We start from the raw sequence: 21,791 nt of genomic DNA, 5'->3' as shown, positions 1-21,791 counted from the left end.
CAGATAACTGGTGTTTCCGTCCTTCAGTTCCTCTGTGTGGGTTCCTCAGTTCCTCTCCCTGAACCTATCTGTAGTTTTACGAACAACTCCTCTTATGTTAGCTCACGCCACTGACAGACCCACTCAAAAAGTATTATTAGCTTATACCATTTTTTTTTACAAAAACCTATAAAAATGTCTTACACACTCACAGAACCTTTAACACCTCAATGTAAAACGATTACATTTTTGCAATCACTAGGTTCATAATCAATGAATTAGTAAATAAGCTCCCGCTCGGCTATCCTCAGAAGTCTGTAGGTAAGTAGAAATAATCAAATCACCTGCCAAAGATTATAAAATACCATGTAGTAAAATATGTTCCATTGTTTTGCTACAGGGCTGGACTACAAACCAATGTAAATCCTAACAAAAAATGCTAAAACAAGTCCAACCCTGCAAGAGGTGGCGCCTAGAATGATGATGTGAGGACATGGTGGTTGGGTCACTGCAGCCCATGCTGCTTTAAAAGCAACTCCCTGACATGCTGGCTGACAGGGAAATGTAAGAGTGGCAGAATGGCAAGTCCAACCCAGTTTCACTCCTTCAGTGCCCTAGTGACAGAATCTGCATTCCCTGTATCTAGGTGGACCGCCATTTGCATAGACATTGTTCGGCACATATGATTTATCACAAAAAGTATACAGGTCATCAACTAGAAACATCTCATACATTTTTGTCTATTCTTAAAGCAGGGACACTAGAATTATGTGATTCTACAGCCATATAACCTATTATCTGCGGATCTGATTTTAATCATAAAACGTCAAACGCATCAGAAATGCCTATAAAAGGCTGCCAGGCATGTTGCTGCTCAATGTAAAAGCCTTTGCAAAGGTTAACTGGTCATCTTTCAGTTGCGGATTGATTTATTTAGGAATTAAGCCGATACAAATGAGGTATAACTTTTACCAAGATAGCGTTAACATGAGAAAAAAAGAACAATCACTCAAGTAATACTGCCACTGATTGGGCGTCATTGTGCTACATAATTTGCATTTTCTTAATGCATAATTTAGTCAACTCTGCCACATAATTTGGTCACCCGCTTTCGCATAATTCCTGTGGCCGGTCCTGCCTTAGACACTTTCTTAGTCCTTGATCGAGTCTCTTTTAATCCTCTCTACTGGTACCTGCGTGTAGTGTCCTAGGATTTAGCCTGCGCTCCCGGGGTTTGTTGGCTGACAGTGCTGGAGGGATGTATGAAGTTCTGGGTGTCTCTTGCTGCCTCTCATGGAGGGTCCATTGCTTCTTGGCCACCAAACTGCGTTCAATGCTGGTGGAGCGGATTAGAACATCCCCTGCTGTGCTGCTGTCAGTAGAGACCAGACTGACATCTGAGCCGCTCAGTGCCATTGGGTAGTAAAGCAGTACATAGGTGCTAACCAAAGAGAAAGTAAGGCGGAAGAGTAAGAGGGCACTATAGAAGGGAGAATTGTTGGGCCAATCATGTGCCTTTCTGTCACCAACCGTTCCTCCAATCGTTGCTATGGAGAACAAAAACAAAGCGATCTAGGATTGCCTTGAAAGGCCATCAGCCAACCCTAGAGCTTGTTAGTACAATGCAGGAGAGTTCTTATTGGCCTGATGCGTCAGGGCCAATGAGAACAGCTACGTACTACCGGACATGCCGAGCACGTTTTGAGCCTTTAGCTTTTGCATTTTTGAATCAGCAGTCTGCCGTGGACTAGCAGTTTCCTAGCACACACTTACTCATTCCGATTTGGTGATCGGTAAGTTTAGTTGCTGCTTTCTTTGCCTCATGAAGCGTGATGTGCGTTTATTTTCAGTGTATGTTCACTATGCCTCACTCTTTCCGGTTACCAGAGACTGAGGCATAGTCTTCTGAAGGGGAATCAATCACGCCGGTGTTTTTGAAATAAATCTACATGAGGAAACGTATGTGATCGAGATGAATCTCCGTGCGGCATTCAAGGTTGTGTCCAGTGGTGAAAAACTTGTTTTGGGGCTGTCTGACCAGAGAATTTTTCGTGGAAAATAAAACGTGAAAACTTTATTTTATCTTAAGTGAACGGCACCGATTACCACTCATTTTCACTACTCCAGCGCCTAGCCGCATGTTGTAAATGAGAAGTCCCAGGTGCAGATCACTTCATAAATACACATCCCTTCTACAGAGATTAAATTGCCCCTCGTGGTATAAATATTTAAAAGAAGATGTACATTTGGAACAAAATGAATAGAAGACACAGGTCCATCCTGCAGCTGAAATGTACTCATGCCTCGCCACAATGTTAATATTAACTCGGACATGCTTCCTGGCTCACGTACACTTATTAGATATACGTGCATGTATTCCCTGGAGAGATTCCCATGGGAGAGATGAGACGTTCGTCCACTATCTTTACAAGACCTTCGTTAATGGGTTGCTCTCAATTATGTAACCTGTAAAGCAGTAATATGTGTGATTACGACAACACGATTTCATAGGCTGTCCTTAAAAGGTCTACTCCCTAAAGAACGAGAACCAGCCCCCCTCAACATTTTTAGTAAATTCCTCCTATTCATATGTCGTCTTATTTAAATGCTAATAGGCTGATAACACAGGGGTTGTATCCAATCTGTTTTAGCACTAAGTATGGAAACAAGCATTTGCAATGCAATCGGTCTCGCCTTTGGGACCTTATAAGTATTTGGTGATGCAGCATATTATCGCACAGTAGTGCAATGTAGATCTCTGTGGCTGTAAATGTATCACTGTGTAAGCGCTCTGACAAAGAATCAGATGCAGCCCCCTCTAAAATGAGGTAGTTTAGTGGCTAATATAAAGTAAACTTGCACACCCATGGGGAGAGTAAATAAAGTGCAGAGGAGCTGTTGCCTATATTAACCCCTTCGACGCTGATGACGAGCTGGGCTCGTCATGGCGTAGCCTCCTCGCACGCTGATGACGAGCCCAGCTCGTCACGCAAAGTGCGATTTAGAAAAACTCAGCGCAGGAGCGGAATTCCGCTAGCGCGCATGGAGTTAAGAAGAGCCAGCTTTAAAGTGGCACTTTTTGAATGTCAAAAAGTAAAGAAAACTGGCGCTGACCTCAAACAAGAAGCTTTATGCATGCCTGTTGTTGATGATCTTTAGAGAAGCAGGGCTGTACTAACTAAGATGTTTAACATGACTTCAGTGGAGTTCGGCCTGTGGTGAAATCCAGCAGCCCAAATTAAATACTTGAACAGATTGTGTGTAGGCCACCGTGCTTGTGTGCCCCGGTACCGATCTGCATGCTTTTACTGAAAGCTTGCAGAAAGCCTTGTAAGCTCTGATTACAATGGTCTCTGTAATTCTTCATATGCGCATCTCCCCCTACCCTCCCAAATTAAAGCAACGTTTGGATTTAGTGAATCTGACATTCAACAAGCAGCGATATCTGATGGCAGCTGCACCCTGATGGCAATTTAATGAAGCGTTTCGTCTGGTTAATATGTCGGGAAAAGCTATACATATATCACTGTGTAAGCGCTTCGTCATGATCACAAATGTCACGCTATGTCACATTTTCATAATTTATTCCTGGCAACAACTTGATGAGTTTGACATATAAATGACAGCACCTTAAGAGTGCATAGCTTTTGAAAGCAATCACTCCATTCATTACTTAGTTGTAATTTAAGGCATTGGAGGTGGTACAGCTGTTCCCTATTGCAACAGGCATCTCTTCCCATTCCACAGCAGGTTATGTAAGCAATTTTTGTGTAAACAGAGGCTCAAGAATTGCCTCAAACAGTCAACAATCAACTACATAACAGGAATAAGTGGATTATAAATTAACAGAGCACCCAGTTGCCTTGAGGTTAGCTACAATCTCCCTTAATCTACATACATGGATACACACACTTATCAATGCACTGTATAATAGACAAAATGTAAAACATATTAAAAAAAAAATAGGTAAATATATACCTACAATTGGATAATTTTCTAATGCGCCCCTCCAAGTTCCCTCTTCGGTCCAATGCATTAAAAATGAAGTCGATGCAGAGCGCGTGCCTCCGTGTCAGTACACCTTTAAAAGGGGTGTACATGGCTGTTTGTCAGTGTAAATGTCAGCGCTCTCAAGGCTTCTGATCTTTTAGTCCTGTACTTCTATTGCTGGCCTGTTCTGATTTTTATACGCGCGCACACACACCCTTTAAGTGGGCCTGGTCTTGCCGGTGTTCAGCACCAGCAGTTCTAAAAAGCAGGTGATGAGACTGGTCCCTTCACTGTCTTTCATGTGAATTTCAAGGAGAGTTGTTCTTTTATAGTGTTATCATTTCAAAACAGGATCATTTTCAATATGCTATACTACGAAGTCATGGCTATTGCTTATTCATGTTGTGCAACTAAAACCCATTGACAAAGCCAATAGTACTGACTTGTTGTAAGGGTAGTGTTACTTGCTGAATTGTATACCAGGATGTAATGACAGAAGTTCCAAATTGCCAGTCGGGTGGCAACCTGAGAAGCTAAGCATAGATTTTTAGCTTAGGTGCTTTTAAGCCGGACCCTTAATTACGTTGGTCATACCACTTTGCGAGACCCCCCCAGTTTTTCCATCCCACTTGAAGCCCTGTGTGTGTGTGTGTGTGTGTAAATATATATTTTGCTATGTTATCTATGTAAATGCGTGCCTATGGCTGGATCGCCAGCCTGAGCCCCCTGCCCTCCTCCCACTCTGTCTCCTCTGAGCTGCAGCCGGCCTTCTCCTGCGCTGCTTGGAAGAGGCAGATACATTATTTCCAACGTTGGATGTGCCTGTAAAAATTCTGGAAACATGAGCAGAACTTTCAACAGGGCTTAAGTTTGCAGGAGGACTTGACCTTTGTTCTAAAAACTGAGACGTACTTAACATGAAGAAAAGCTTCGGGACAGTACTCTGAAATCCAGGATGTCTGGTCACCCTACCACAAACAACGTCCATACCACCACCACGTCCCTCTTCAAGCGTGTCCTTCCTTACCACTCCTACTGAAGCCCTTTGTAATAGCAAATGTAATTTTAAAAATACGAACTTGCACTTGGTTTCATCGCTACCTGGTTACATTTATAAAGCACCTTGTGCCTAAGTGAAGCATCGGGACGCTTTAAAATGTAGGTCTGGTGCGATAGGGATAAGTACAAGGAAAGCAGGGAGCTCACCAGGTAAGAATCGAATGGATGTTTGTGTAAGAAGAATTTCAGCAGCTTTCTTCATTAAGATGCCTCATTACGAAATAATATAAACCCAGATAAACATCCAGAGAGGATGTGTCCCTGTAAAGGTAACTGGTGCCTCTGTAAAGCACTCCAAAATACAACTGCCCAGAATTATAGAATGTTGTTGGGTCAATGCAAAGACTCATTTGCGAGGATGTGACATAATGGCCAGAGACGCCAACTTTGGCGATGGGGAACCAGGTTCAAGTTTCGGCATCGGCCCAACATTCTGCTATTCTGGGAAAATCCCTTCATATCCCTGTGCCTACCATAAACAAAGGCGTTCTCATGTAAAGCAGTCCATTACCTTCTGTTGAGTTACCGCTATGAAAAAAATAAGGGTTGACAGATCTTTTCTCGCTCCCCCAGGTTGGTATAAACTGTGGCGGATATCACCCCCTGGCAGTGTCCCCACGACCCCGAAGAATCTCGAACCACAGACCATCCGCTCATGGGGCTATATGTAAAACACCTTTTTTTGAAAGTATAAATCAAAACAGCCAATTAGCCTATGTTTGGACCATCGGGTAACTAAAAACACAGTACCTTTTGTGAATAATTGTAGAAGTTATTCATACAATAAACATGCCCTTCGACTATTGACTCACTTTTGGCCAGTAGAGACCTCCAAGATCCTGCGTACCTCTGTCCGCCCTAGTACTTCCGGGTCGTATCGTGGCCAATCCCATGGCTGAAAATTTTCTTGGAGTGGGAACAACTCGAAATGTAGACGATGACCTAGGATTGTAGAATTTTTGGCACCTCAACCAATCTTAATGCGCTGTGTGAAATTCCGATGTGCTTATTAGTTGTGTCGTCCACGCGTGCCTCTGAGGTGCCGAGACAGTATCTGTCTGACCCGTCTTACTATATAGCTGACAGGTGGGCTTCTTAGTGGATGTGTTCCCAGTTTGAAGTTAGCCTCTGTTTCTGCCAGAAGCCTAGCCGTAGGTTGACTGTAAAATCTTAATCGGCTGACATAATTTTCACAGTCAGCTTATTCAACGAGTGGTGTGCGGGAGCGCTGGGAACCAAACACCCTCCTATCCAGATCACTTCCTGTTTTTTCCTCGTGGAGTGGGAGACTTTTGGCGCATGCACCAGATGTAAGGCAGCGCGCGCATGTTAGTGCGCAATACTTTAAAAACAAGCATTTGCAATGCAATAGAACTCGCATTTACGTGAGTCCTATTGCATTTGCAACGGGGGTGCGGGCCGGCTAAAAGGCATGAATGGGAGGGGGGTAGAGAAATCACAGACTGCGGGACGGGGCGTGGGTAGGGGGACACAGGAAAGAAAATAGTGTTTCGAGTAAAGGGGCCAGTAGCCCTGAAGGATACAAATGGCTGTCATGGAGCCTGACTAACAAACTTAAAAACAATCGGAAGGCAGCATTTATAACCTAAGCCAATGAAGATGGTCCGGAGAAAAATTGCACATGCCCAGGATCAGACAATGTTTGCAGAACTCGGGCAGGTTTCATAAATACATGAGACAGTATTCATTTAAGAATATTTTAAGATTTTGGCACCATTAAGGTGAAAACTTTAAATGTCCCTTTAGGCAAGTCCACCTCTGACTCCTTATTCCACGTTTGTTTAAGTTAGTTTAAACATTTCAGTTTTACAAATGATGTGCTTCTCCTATGCTTCAGTCTCCGGTGACCAGATCAGCCTAAAAACGGCTGACTCTCCGGTCCCAGTATTATGTTTAGGCCTGACTATGTTGCGTGATAGTAGCATGCACAAGTTGTCATCCCATCCAAACATAACTCCACATACTGAGTGCCACAATTTCATCTTACCTGCAACCAAGCTTCCAGTCAGAAGTATCCAAAGTAAGTAATTGCTTGCTTCATCATAATGTGACATGGGTTTTATGTAATTCTTTTACACTCTTCTTGCCTTGTCACACTCTAAGACTCCCAAACTGAATAGGCGAGCCATCTAACAATTTTCTGTTACTTTCTTTAAATGTGCAGCAGTGTTTACCAAGTCAGGTTGCCTTTACCGCGCTTTTCTCACTCTGTTTATATTAAGATCACGTCATAATTGCTTTTGGGTTACCAGCCGACACTTTAGTTTAAATTTGCAGTTCTAAGCCCCATTGTGGCCATTGTTTTCTTCACCAATGGAGATTTTCTTTGCATGCTTATACCTTTTTTGTGTATTTTTTTTTGTTTTTTTTTTTTTTTACATTTTAGGTCATAGCTGCAGAGGTGACTCTGGTGTACCATGCTGTGAAGCATCACATCTCCTACCGCTCCCTGGATTGTGGCATCAAGCTAAGCAAAGTAATGTATCCCGACTCATCCATAGCGATGGAAGCATCTTGTGGCCGCACAAAGGCCTCTAGCATCAATCTGAATGTGCCTGCACCTCTATCGTTGCAGCAAGCACAAGAAGACTTAAAAGATGGATATTTTTCCGTTTGCAGTGACGCCTCAAACAAAGGTAACATTAAACTCTATCCACTTTAGTTGCTGCACTTTAATTTCACCTCCGGTGTGGCCTACACTCTGCTGGATTTCTACGAGGATGCAGCAGAGACTGCTACAGCTATTGCACAGCAGATCACAACAAAATTAAATAACCATGGTTTGAAAATGGAGCACGTCGCATACTGTGGGGACAACGCAAGTGTTGACTATGGATGACATCATTCTGTTCCAGCATTTGAAAGGAGCAAATGGAGACCTTCTGCCTGCAAACTGTTCTGCCCATATCCTGCATAACTGTGCTAAACAAGCTATAAATGGACTTTCAATGGATGTAGAATCCTTTGTTCTAAAAGTCTACAGTCATTTCTCTTCTTCTACAAAGCGGACAGCGGGGTTGAAAGGGTTTTTCACTTTTGTGGTCCTAGAGTGGCAGCCTTTGTTTCGGCGTGCCCCAATACGGTGGCTCACATTGTTCCCAGTCACTGCGCAACTGTTTAAGTGCTGGGCAGCACTAAAATCCTATTTCCTTTCCCTTGGGCCAGAAAAAACACCCAGAGCAATATGGGATTTTCTAGGACTTGAAAGTGGGGAGGCCGCTATGTCACTTATTTTGACTTGTACTTATGTTTGTTGTCTATTTACTCACATACTATTGCACAACTTAATTTGTAGTGTCAGTAATTATTGTCCTGAATTTTGACCCTTTGTCCTGAATTTTTACACTCCCCGCCCTGAATTCACACCCATGCCAGTTGGTCACCCTAGTTATAAATATGCCATCAATAGAAACCAGAGACGTAACAGAAAGACGCAATAAACAACAGTGGCACTCGATACAGTGATGCAAGTGAATCCCAACAACTGCTCTGTAAGGTGTATGAGGAGACAATAGTGACAGCAGGAAAGCTTTGCAGACTTTCTCTAAATTATACAGACAATTGCGCTGTACTGAAAGGCACGTGATAAAGTGGAGCACTTATAGACGAAGGAGGTACACCAGAAGCCCTATTGAGGAGCCACATAAGCAGCAGGCGATGTGGGACAATAAGAACAGTGGAAACAGTTGAGGCCTGACGGAAGACAACTGTGAAGCAGTGGGAGGAGGTCTAGAACAAGCTGTAGGAAGAGTGCTACAGTACAGCCAGAGGCACCCAAAAAGAAAGCTCTAACAACCCGCGTCTTCAGTCCAACGTCAATTACTTCTGTCACCTGCCAGCAACATTCAAAGACGCCGCGCACTGCTGACATGCAGGGTGCAGGCGCATTCTCCCGGCCTCGCTGCAACGCAGCGCCCATGTTAGAATGTCAAGTTGTATACCGTGCTGGAAGATAAACAATTTTCAGGAGAAGGGTATACAAACAAGATGCCATTTGGAATAACTAATTCTGTTGTTTTATGAAAAACAGTGTGCAGGTCCGAGAAATACAGCAATCTATTGATTTGCCCAAAACTTACCATAATTTAATTGGAATGTTTTTACTACAACAAATGATAACGTAGCGGTGTGCTGGTGTTGTTATTATCTTGGCTAATAATGGATTCATTGTATTTCTGTACCGAAAACCATGCTTCCCAAATGCATCCATTTTCTAAGTAGTGGCAGATCAATTGGTTTCTTACTGTGTACTTTGGTTGCTATGGTGTCCTGAAACCAGTTTCTTAACGTCCAGAATTCCGGTGGCCATTTTGAAATTGCGTAACGTCCAGAATTCCGGTGGCCATTTTGAAATTGTGTAATTTTCAATCACTTAAGTGAATATTGATATCTCAAAAACAAGATCCCTTCTGGGGCCGTTGTCAATGCATGCCATATCTCGTTCTTTATTTTCCTTGGTATGCCTTTCTGTATTTTTTTGGGTTAAAACTAGTCTTATTCTGTTGCCTCCTCCTAGACCTCTCTAGTTGATAACGAATACTAAGCTCTGGAAGATTGGAAAGATTTCAAAAGCGCCAGTAGATGGCGCCAGAATAAAACCATACAGCATGCCTCTCGACCTTTTAAATTTCCACAAAGGAATAGCAAGAAAAATCAGGTTTCTTATTAAATATCACATCTATTGCTATAGCAGTTAGAGATGAGTGAGTCAAGAAATTAACAGGGAGAGCTGAGTCAAGGGTCGACTCTAGCTGTAAGACCCCAAGCACGAGTCGAGCCCTAACATTTTTTGGAATGTAATTTATGTAACAAACATTACGTTAGCGATTTCTCTTCAAAATTAAAAAAAATTCGAGAAAGTATAACTAAGAAGGTAGCACCGAAGAGAGATACAATCTTGCATGGTGACGTCTGGTCATTAACTATCAAAAAAGCCATACCCACCACTCGTCTCACGCTGCAAGCAGAGTCCACCTGCAGCACGCCATAATAGACAGGAATCAATAATCTGACGCAATAAATCTGCAATATCATATCAAATCCAAGCATTGTGTCAAGCAACCACATCGCCAGGACGGCCAACACCCTAATATTGCCACGTGCGCCTCTACCACCATTGTCAGTACTGTCTTAAGTGCCACATTGTCAGCCGAGTCGCATCATACTGCGGCAAACCCTAAAAACTCCGCTAATAACATAGGTTCTCCTACAACAACTAAGGAAGCTCAGTGACCTTTTCAATCAGCACAAGCTGGCTGACAAAGAACCCAGATTCTCGTTCAAAAAGTCGAAAGCTGAACCAGCTATATCAGACTCACCAATTAAAGCCAAATCTGACCTGAATAGCACAATGGACATGATATTTTAAAAATTGGCTGAGGTACATGATCTGGCTAAATCCACGACACAAAATTCCAACACCATGCAGCTGGAACTCACCGCCATTCAAGCAGACATGAACACAATGAACTCAAATCAATGACGCAGAACAAAGAATAAGCGACGTTGAAGATGTGACCACTCAGGCAAGCAAAGAAATCAGACTCCTCCGAGATACCACAAGCAACCTCAAGAGACACGTGTCAGAGTTGGAAGACCGGAATAGAAGAGGCAATGTACACATCTTGGAATTCTTGAGGGCTCAGAAGATGCTGCGGCTCCTGCGCTGCTTTTCTCGAATCCTGGATACCGATGCTTACGGGGATAACATTTAACCATGGCTTAGAACTGGAGAGAGCACATTGGATCCCGACATTCAAATCTGCAAACAGGAAAGGTCTTCGTCCCATGATATGTAAACTATTATGCTACCAACATACGGAGGCCATCCTTGCACACACCAGGAAAGACCACCAAGTAACATGGGAAGGTGAGTGGGCAGTGGCAGTGCCCTTAGCTACTGTGTACGGCGCTGCTGCATAGTTTAATTTGCTGATCTTTTAAATGTATTTTGCTGACTGAGGGATAGCGATTTAGGCTTCCCTTTTAAATTACTTTAACGGAGCTAAGGCCACTTGGTAGGCTCACCTGTTGGGAGTCCGCACACCGGGGGCTGATCTTGTCCTCCCTCCTTCCCACCCCGGTCCGACGCGGTGGCTAGCACCGTTGCGCGGAGGGCGAGGAAGGTAGAGACAGCCACTTCCGGTGCGTGGTGGGGCCGGTTAGCGGTCTAGTGCTCTTGTGACTCAGATGCGGCCAGACATAAAAGGAGGATGCCTTCCCGGCCGCGCAGCGGACGCGCGCCAAAGGCAAGCCCGTCTGTGCCCGTCCACGGCTGTGCGGGGACCGGGGCCACAACCCCTGGACAAAATGGGGTAAGAGTGCAATGGAGTTTAAATCAACTACGTGAACTCTGACCCAAAACCCCTAATGTATGCCTTCATAGTTTGAAGGTGGAGGAGGATCTGTGCTGCAAATAGTGTCAGTATACACTCGGTGTGGCAGTTGAGTTGAAGCTTGAGGAAACCAAGCTTGCGTGTGGGTTACTGAATGTTAGATCTATGCGCAAGCATAAGTTAGATATTTATGATCTACTCATGGATAAAAAATTAGACCTCCTATTCCTAACGGAAACGTGGCTGGACCCCGATTTGGAGCCAGATGTAATTGAAGCTCTCCCGGGGGGGTACAGGATGGTTAGGCTGGATAGGGCCTCCGGCAGGGGGGGGGATAGCAATTGTATTTAAACAACCGCTAGACTGTCTATTGGAAAGCAAACTAGCTGATAGTGAGGCGGGCGCCTTCACTATTAAGGTGAATCCACGCACTACGGTGAAAGGACTCCTGGTGTATAGACCGCCGGGCCCCTATAATCGTTTTACTGCTAGCCTGGTGGAAGGCATCACGGAATCGGCCCTACGTAGGGACAAATTCCTTCTGTTATGAGATCTCAATATACATTTAGAGAACACACTGGATAAGGGGGTGGCAGATCTATGCCACGAATTGCAGTCACTTTAACTCCACCTTAAATTGAAGGTCCCTACCCATCAGCAGGGTCATTTATTGGACCCTATATTTGCCAACTGGGGGGAAGTTGAAGTAAAGACTCCCATTCACATCCCCTGGACAGATCATTTCTTTGTCCCCTTCGTGGTAAGAATCCCTAAATTTGGAGTTCAGGAACAGCCTACTCTGAATTATCCTAGACGTAAATGGGCTGGTTTCTCCCAATCCAAGTTTAATATAGCTTTGGCTAAAGGAGGGCGGCCGGGAGGGATGGATGCAGAATCCGCGTCCTACAATTTGGACAGACGTATAAGAGATGCTCTGAATAACACGGCCCCGCTATGTTTGAACCATCCATGTGGGAGGTCTCAGAAATCGGCTCCTTGGTATAATGATGACCTACACCGAGCAAAGGCAGAGTGTAAACGTTTTGAGAGGCAGTGGAGGGTAGCCTTTCTCAATCAGGCCATGGTGGAATACAAAGTTAAGCAGAGAGCCTACCATGGGCTAATCAGAAGGGCCAAGGCCACTTACTAAGCAGGGAGAATTGGCGAGGCAGAATGCTCAGCGAAATAATTATTTAAGATCTATAGGGAAATTTCCTTACTTAAATCGTCCGCTATGCCCACGGTAAGCTCATAGGAATCCTGTGATCGTATTGCTAGCTTTTTCTCTGAGAAAGTGGCCACGATATATTCCTCCTTTTCGGCGAGAGAAAAAAGTGGGGTCTGAGTTTGTGGAGATGAAGAGGGAGAATAGGGGAGCTCATAAGTTGGAGAATTTTATCACCCCTCCCCTGGAGGCATTACGGCAGATCTGTAGTTCTATAAAGTCAGGGTCTCCTAGGGATCCTGCCTCACCGAAACTGCTTACAGAAAGCCTCGACGTCCTTGAGCCTTATGTCAGTCACCTTCTGGATATATCATTCAGGACGCATACGGTGCCTGAAGGATGGAAGCAGGCAGTGGTGCTCCCAATTCAGAAAAAAACTAATATTAGTTTGGAGAAGTTAGACAATCTCCGTCCCATCTCGCTGCTACCCTTTTTGGCCAAAGTGGCAGAGAAGGCCGCTAACTCCCAACTCATGGCCTTTGTGGAGGAAGCCAATCAGCTCCATTCGACGCAGTTTGGGTTTAGATCACTCCACTCGACGGAGTCAGCGTTGCTGATGGCTGTGGAGGCCATAGGACAGGGAGTGAATGAGGGACATACTATGGCCCTTATCCTCTTAGACCTGAGCGCGGCCTTTGAAACTGTAGCACATTTCACCTTGCTGCAGTGTCTGAATAAGGGTGGGGTCTCAGGCGCGGCGTTGAAGTGGATTCAGTCCTTTCAGTCCTTTCTGACTAATCGAGGATTCAAGGTTAGACAGGGTGAGCACTATTCTAGAGTGGTCAATCTGGATCAGGGTGTGCCTCAGGGCTCGGCCCTGAGTCTGACTCTATTTAATCTCTATGTTTCCCCTGTGGCAGGAATAGTTGAGGGCTACGGTATGCAAATCTTGTTGTATGCCGATGACACGCAGCTGGTCATCTCCCTGTCACGGGCACCTGATCTGGCGGCACCCAACTTCAGAGCCTGCATGCAGGAGCTTGCCTCCTGGATGTCTGACAACTGCCTGAAGTTGAATAGTAGCAAGACAGAGGTGCTCGTGGTGGGGGGAGGGGGGATGGCCGGGGTCTGTGTGGTCCTCAGCTTGGTGGCCACCCTGTTTAGGACCGGTTCCCACGCCGTGCCAGCAGGCTAAGAACCTGGGCGTGTGGATGGACTCAGACCTGACATTTGCACCGCAGATTAGTTGAGGTGTGCTTTGGTGTCCTGAAAAGTCTACGGAAAATCCTGGACCGCCTTCCTACTGATGCTAGACGGACACTGGTGCACGCCCTGGTCACCTCACGACTAGACTATGGCAACCTCTTGTATTTAGGTGCCACGGGTAGGAGCTTAGATCGTCTGCAGGTGCAGCAAAAGGCTGCAGACCGGTTGGTCCTGAGGCTCCCTAGAAAAGCAGCCTCGAAGTTCTGCCTTGGAGGCTCTTCACTGGCTGCTGGTCAGGAAAAGAATTGTGTTCAAGGCCCTAAGCATGTGTCATCGTATCATTAGGGGCAAAGCACCCAGTCCCTTGCAAAGCCTTATTACTCCTTACTGGCCTGTGCGGTCTCTTAGATCGACCGGTACTGGCCTGTTAGTGATCCCTAAAATTCAAAAGGCCTGTATGAGAGGGGGGGGGGGGGAGGTATGGGGGTTAGATCTTTCCGGCTCCTAGCAGCAAGGAGTTGGAACAAACTCCCGCTTGAGCTCCGTTTGGAACCTTCGGAGGCCAGGTTCAGAGGAAAACTCAAAACTCATTTGTTCCTTCAATAATCGAGGCGCAGAGAGCATAGTTCAGGGTCTGCAGCTCCTACTCATCACAGCGCGGGGACACGCCGGTGTGCGTAACCAGGCGCTTTATAAGCTTCCCTATTATTAAGGCCACCATATAATGTTTACACAGGACTACTCAAAGGAGAGGGTAGACACAAGAGGGGTTTCTCCATCCACAGGACAAACTGAGAGAAAAGAACATTAACTTTTCATTTGTGGGTCCAGCCAAATTCAAAATCTTCGATAATGGCAAACACCACTTCTATTCTGACCCCAGAGAGCTAGCACGACATCTGGAAGTAAGCCCAACACAAGACATGGACCTTTCCGCAGGGAACTCCAACAAACGAAAGACCTGATATCCTTTTCAACTCTTAAATTAGTCTAACTAGTGCTTTAACTAAAGGGTTACTTTGCTTACAGTATAGAAGAATTCAGTGTAGTAATGTTAGTAGTGCATTGGCTGCAACAACATAGGCTCTCCAAAACGCACACTAGCCTCAGGTATATCAGTCCGAAAATGGGGTATAAAATGGTTAACAAACTGGCTATAACATTAATAACCCTATCATCGATCTAATGATTTATCTAATGTTCTATCTAATGGTTTAATTAGCTCACAGTGTGTAGGAAGGGGGAGGCTCTAGTTGGCGCAGTGCAACACTAGCGACAAGCAGGGACTCTCTCTTCCTCGTCAGGGCTGAGGGTTACCTTCCAGACAACCTCTGCTTACCCTCTAGGTAGTGTGGCTTAAGCAGTCGTAGGCTAATCTTTGGGGCACATAGGGTTAAACACTTGCAACAGTACACCTTCACCACCAACCCACCACACAACGAGACCAGACTGTATTCTTGTAAAAATATATCTCTTTATATAAACTTTACGCAGGCTTGTGAATACAGTCAATAACTTTATGGATACGGTTGCAGGATATTAGCTTTAGGTTACCACAGTTCTTATCGTAGTTCTTGTGAGGCCCGTAGGCCGGCGTTAAACAAAGTTCTTGGTGGAGCCAGCGGCTTCCAGGGGATCTGTCCCACGTCGCGTTGCCTTCCCGGTGTCGCTGATCGTTGCGGCTCTTCGGCCGAGCAGGTCACTGGTCGTCCGGGGCAGCGGTGCTCTGTGGCGGCACGGTCCTCTCTTCGTCGTCTGCTCCGACCTTGGAGACGGCGGCTGCGCGGCGGTGACAAGTGGCAGTACGGTCCCCAAGTGCAGGACGTACCCAGCCAAATGTCGATGCAGCTGTGGGCTCACAGCTGGGCTGTCGGGCAGGCTACCGACCTTGTGGATTCTCGTAGGGCAATAGTCTGTCCTTGCAGGCGAGGGACGGCTCGCTATGCAGTCGCCTCGATAGCTCGGACCGGACGGGCCCTCCTTTACTTTGCTCTCGGGCTCCCAGCGCAGGTGTGGTCACGATGTTCGGGCCAGCGGCGGCTGGTCCTCACTGTGCTTCCGCTGTTGCTTTGGGGCCCCGGTCACGGTGGTCGGGAGGGTGTGGATGCCTTAGAGGAGCTTCCTCTTTGTCGGTGCTGCGGCGATGGTCAGCACCCGCAGTCGCTTTCTTCCAAGGGGGTTAGCATCCACTGGTCCTGGGACGCTGGTCAGGGGGCAAGTTCAATTCCAAGCCCTCGGAGATCTCTTGGCAGAGTTTGGCACAAAGTAGCACAAAAAGTCTTGTCGTAGTCGTTTTGTCTTCCTCTCCTTCAGCAGCAAGGCACCAGACACAGGCAAGAGTCAGCACCCTTCCTTGTCTTCTCGCGGTCCTTCTCGTAGGGCAGAGTCGTTCTGTGGCCCAAACTGGATCTAATTTTCAAGGAGCAGGGCTCCGTCTTTTATAGGCCAATTCCTTTGTTCTCGCAGGCCAGGGGGGCCTTTGCATAGCCACTCTCAGTTCTGGAGTACCCCGGCGGGTGTACTCCGGTTCCTGCTTTCAGTGTGAGGGGCAGGCGCATCAGACGCCCCACAGGAGGTGGAGCCAGTATTGTCCTGACAGGGGTGGCCAGAGTACCTTGTTGATGGGGGCTTCGCCCTTCCTGGGCCAGGTGCCGGCAGAGTCATCCGCCGCTCCCCAGGAGGGTGGAGCCAGCATTGTGGTGGCCGAGCACAGTGACAGTTCGAGTCAAGAGGCACTCCTACCTCCCACTAAGGTGTAATCTGCGCATTCACCACCTGTCATCCCTCCAGCCCTGTCACTCACACATCCCAGACAGTCGGATACACATACTGGCAGAGGCAACTGAAATGGTTAGGCAAGCAAATGCTAACTTTCTAAAAGTAGCATTTGCAAACCCAGGATATTGAAATAAACTTGTCTACAAGAAATATCTCATCATCCTGAGTTCAGGCATACTAAACATGACTCACTACCATGCTCCTTGAGCCTGCGGGGATTATAGGTCGTAATAATCCTCGCAGCTCAGTCTGGCCTAATGGAGCAGGTAGCCTTCAGTAGTGAAATACGGTCTTCGTTGTAAGTCACTACCAGGACGTGCCACGCACATCAGGGCTTGTCCTACCTTACACCTACAACGCACCCTGCCCGCAGGCCTACCATAGGGGTGACTAATATGTAGTTAAGGGAAGGGTCGGTGCGGGCAAGTGGGGACACTTGCCCAGCTAGCGTGACAGCACGAGGCCGCACGCGGGTTCTGCGGTCGCAGTTCCCAGACACATCTTTTACGGCTGCCTTGGTGGGTGGCGCAACCAGCGCTGCAGGCCCACCAGCAGTATTGGCATCTACAAGCCCCGGCACTCTCTCGTGCGCTTTACTAGGGACTAACAGTAAATCCAATGCACCAATCATGGATACCAATCGTATGTACAGGTTACAGTAGGGAGCACTTGCACTGCGGCACGGATCAGCCGTGGCGCAGTGCCCTGAGTATCGGAAAACCAGCAAAACATCGGAGGCACATCAGCAAAAAGTGGAAGGGAGACTCACGCCAAGGTGCCAGGTCTAACATGTGTCCCCTCCAGCTGAAATGTGGGGGGAACTACCCTTCCCCAGGGAGTTCCACATCACTAAGGCGGAAAAATCTGGACAGACCGTCAGCGTTGGCGTGATCGGTGCCAGGGCGGTGTTCCACCGTAAAGTCCATACTCTGTAGAGAAATGGACCACCTCAACAGTTTCGGGTTCTCACCCCTCATTTGCATCAACCATCTGAGGGGCCTGTGGTCCGTCTGAACTCGGAAGTGAGACCCAAACAAGTAGGGTCTTAGCTTCTTCAGCGCCCAGACCACAGCAAATGCTTCACGCTCTATTGCACTCCACCTACTTTCCCGTGGAAGTAACCTCCGACTTATGAAGGCTACGGGTTGGTCAAAGCCCTCCTCAGTCATCTGTGAAAGAACAGCCCCTACACCATGCTCTGAAGCGTCTGTTTGCACAATGAACTCTTTGGAGAAATCAGGGGCCAGGAGCACAGGCGCCGTGCACATGGCAGTCTTCAGGGTGTCGAAAGCTTTCTGACAGGTGTCAGTCCAAATCACATTCCTGGGCTGCTTTTTCGAAGTCAGCTCTGTCAAGGGGGTCACGATCGTGCCATAGCCCTTGACAAACCTCCTGTAATACCCAGTGAGCCCCAGGAAGGCTCTCACTGCAGTCTGGGTCTTGGGGGGGTTCCCAAGCCAGGATGGTTTCGATTTTGGGCTGCAAGGGGGCTACCCTGCCACTCCCAACCTGGTGTCCCAAGTACACCACTGAACCCTGCCCAATCTGGCACTTGCTTGCCTTGATTGTGAGGCCTGCTCTGCGCAGGGCCATCAACACTTCCCAGAGGTGTCGCAGGTGTTCGGGCCAGGTGCCGCTGAACACCGCGATGTCATCCAGGTAGGCGGCACTGAACTCGTCCAGTCCAGCCAACACCTGGTTGACCAATCTCTGAAAGGTGGCAGGGGCATTCTTCATTCCAAATGGCATAACCCGGAACTGGAAATGCCCATCTGGTGTAGAGAATGCCGACCTCTCCTTTGCCCCATCGGTCAAGGCGATCTGCCAGTACCCAGACGTCAAATCAAACGTGCTGAGAAACCGGGCAGCCCCCAGCCGATCAATGAGCTCGTCAGCTCTGGGGATGGGGTGCGCGTCAGTCTTCGTGACTGAATTGAGTCCTCTGTAGTCCACACAGAACCGGAGTTCGGGTGTGGCTCCCGGCGCAGCAGCCTTCGGAACCAAGACCACGGGGCTGGACCAAGGACTGCTGGAAGACTCAACCACCCCGAGGGCAAGCATCTTGGAGACCTCCTCCTTGATGCAGGCCCGTACCCTGTCAGTCACCCGGTAAGCCTTATGCTTCACCGGTAAGCTGTCTCCAGTGTCCACATCATGGACGCACCAATCTGTGACACTCGGAACCAGGGAAAACAGGTCTGGAAACTGCCCCAGCAACTGGCGGCAATCCTCCTGTTGTTCGGCGGTCAGGGAGGGTGAGAGGTTAACTCCATCCACTGACCCATCCTTCTCACAGGCCACCAAGAGGTCCGGTAGAGGCTCTGACTCCTCTTCCATTCCGTCATCGGTTGCCAACAACATGCCCACTTCGGACCTTCGCAAGTGGGGCTTGAGGCGGTTGACATGTAGGACCCGCAAAGGGTTCCTGGCCGTTCTCATGTCCACCAAGTATGTCACGGGGCTCTTCCGCTCCACAACCTCGAATGGTCCTGTCCACTTATCTTGAAGGGCACAGGGCTCCACCGGGGCTAAGACATACACCTCTTGTCCAGGCTGAAGCTCGACCAGAGTGGCATTCTGATCGTACCACCGCTTCATTTCCTCCTGGCTCGCTTCCAGATTTGCCTCGGCAAGTTGTCTGAAGCGCCTGGTTTGGTTTCTGAAGGCCAGCATGTAGCTATATACATTCTGGGGAGGTTTCCTGGGAGATTGCTCCCAGCCTTCCTTTACCAAACTCAGTGGTCCTCTCACGGGGTGGCCGTACAGCAGTTCAAAGGGGCTGAACCCTAGGGACTTCTGTGGTACCTCGCGATATGCAAACAGTAGGCATGGTAAGAGGACGTCCCACTTACGCCTCATCGGACCTTCCAGGCCCATGATCATGCCTTTGAGGGTTCGGTTGAATCTTTCAACCAACCCGTTACCTTGGGGATGGTAGGGTGTGGTGAACTTGTACGTTACGCCACACTCTTGCCAAAGGGACTTCATATACTTCGATATGAAATTGGTCCCCCTGTCGCTCACTACCTCTAGAGGGAATCCTACTCGTGAGAAAATTCCCATCAGTGCACGCCCCACCACGGGAGCCGTCACTGTCCTCAGAGGTATGGCTTCAGGGTACCGGGTGGCATGGTCCACCAAGACCAGGATGAACCTGTTGCCCATGGCTGTCTTGGGGTCCAGAGGCCCAACGATGTCAATACCCACTCGCTGGAATGGCGTACCGACCACAGGGAAGGGTTGGAGGGGAGCCTTGTTCTTCCCTCCCGTCTTCCCACTTGCCTGGCAAGTTGGACAGGTTCTGCAATACGTATCGGAACTCTTGTGCATCTGGGGCCAGTAAAAGTGGGTGACAAGCCTGTCATAGGTCTTGTCCATCCCCAAATGTCCTGCTAAAGGCACATCATGAGCCAGACCCAGTAGGAAGGCTCTGAACTTCTGGGGTACCACCAGCACACGGGCTGACCCAGGTTCAGCAGCCTTAGGCTCCGAATACAGGAGGTCGTTCTCCGAGTACACGTAATGTGTTTTGGCCTGAACACCATTGGCCTGGTCTGCAGCCTGCTGCCGCAAACCTATGAGAGAAGGGCATTCTTTCTGCTCCCTGCAGAATTCCTCCCTGGAGGGTCCTCCTTCTTGCTGCCAATGGGTCAGCTCAGGCAGGTCCCCCAGTTCAGCGATCTGTTCCCCTGTAGGCTCCAGGGCATCCCCCTCGAGGTCTGCCTCCTCCTGGACCGTAGGAACTTCAGGGGCCGGTTTCCCGCGCCCCCTGCGCCTTCTCCCTAAGGCCGGTTCCTGGGCCTCTCCATCAGGCCCCAGGACCTCTCGATCACCCTTACTGGCTGCCATCGACCGTGTGGTCACGCACGCCCAGTCAGGCAGACCCACCATCCGCAGGTGAGTCGTTTTCTCCACCTTTTCCCAAGGGGAGTGCTCCAAGTCGTTCCCTAGCAAACAGTCAACAGGCATGGTTTTTCTCACACAGACCTGCAGAGTACCAGAGACCCCCCCCCCACTCGAAGGGAACTTGAGCCATCGGACACTGGCTCTCGGAATTATCAGCATTGATAACCCTACAGTAGGCATGGGGTACAACCTGCTCTTGAGACACCAGGTGCTGCCTCACTGCAGTCACACTGGCTCCTGTGTCTCTAAGAGCCTCGGCTTCCTTACCATTGATGATCACCACCTGCCCATATTTTTTAGTGTTAGAGAGCAGGTAGTTCGTAGGGATCATCTCGCTGTCTCCTAACGAGACCAGGGTCATGTGAACGGGATCTCCACCCCCCGGGACCATCATTTCTTCTCCCAGGTGAACGCTAGTCACTTGTCGGGGCGGAGCACCAGTGGGTGCGGGTTTTCCAAATAGGCGACACTTGGGGTCACTGGATATGTGCCCAGGCTCGCCACATTTGAAACAATTGAAGGGCCCCTTTGGAACAGGTTTACCTGTCGGGGCCCCATTCTGCTTCGGGGGTGGGGGAGGCTGAGAACCCTGCTGCGGATTCCCTTGGGAACTACTTTGGGGGCCTTTTTGGAACCCTTTCTGTTTTCCCCCTTTGTCCCCCCCACTCTTCTGCTGGGGACCCTGCCCACTCTTGGCGGAATCTCCCACGGGACCCTTGTGGACCCTGGTGCTGAGCCAGCGGTCCGCCTCCTCAGCAAGCTTCCTCGGGTTGGACAGCTTGCTATCGATCGGGTGTTGGCGCAACTCAGGAAAACAGTGATCAGACAAGTGCTCCCATGCAATTAAGTCAAAGAGACCTTGAAAATCATTCACTTTGTTACCTTTCACCCAACCATCCAGTGCTCTGCAAAAGTAAGTCACATACTCCACATACGTATTCCCAGGCCGCTTAGTACATCCCCTAAACTTCTGTCTATACATTTCAGGGGTAAGCCCGTACCTGTTCAACAAAGCTTCTTTCATGTGGATATAGGACCTCTGATTCTCAACGGGCAAATCTAGCAAGGTATCTCTCCCTTCGCTAAGGAACCTTCCCCACAACCCCGCTCCCCAATCCTTTTCAGGGACCCGGTGGGAGGACATGGCTACCTCATATGCCCTAAACCATTGTCCTATGTCATCCCCCTTAAAGAACTCCTTGACTACGTCCTTCGGGATATGCACTCTTGACTCTACCTGCACTGGCGATGTGCTGCCACCAGAGGGAGGACGATCCAAGTCTCTCTCCTTGAGACTCATCTCCCTCATCTTGATTTCGTAATTCATTTGGTGCTTTCGTTCTTCCAGCGCC

The 21,791-nt window shown here is 48.2% G+C and overlaps 1 protein-coding gene across 2 annotated transcripts in view; it reads right to left on the bottom strand.

The window, feature by feature from the left end:
• KIAA0586 (KIAA0586 ortholog) overlaps positions 1-1,512 on the bottom strand; it is a 637,696-nt gene extending 636,184 nt beyond the window's left edge. For both annotated transcript variants that reach the window (XM_086937986.1, XM_086937987.1), the window contains exon 1: positions 1,173-1,512. In XM_086937986.1, coding sequence (XP_086794112.1) covers positions 1,173-1,395 — 223 coding nt within the window. In that variant the 5' untranslated portion in view covers positions 1,396-1,512. The remainder of the gene's footprint in view (positions 1-1,172) is intronic.
• Positions 1,513-21,791: the final 20,279 nt, after the last annotated feature.

Source organism: Lissotriton vulgaris, chromosome 9, assembly GCF_964263255.1.
Source record: "Lissotriton vulgaris chromosome 9, aLisVul1.2, whole genome shotgun sequence".
Lineage (NCBI taxonomy): Eukaryota > Metazoa > Chordata > Amphibia > Caudata > Salamandridae > Lissotriton > Lissotriton vulgaris.
This window is presented reverse-complemented; position numbering and strand designations above follow the sequence as displayed.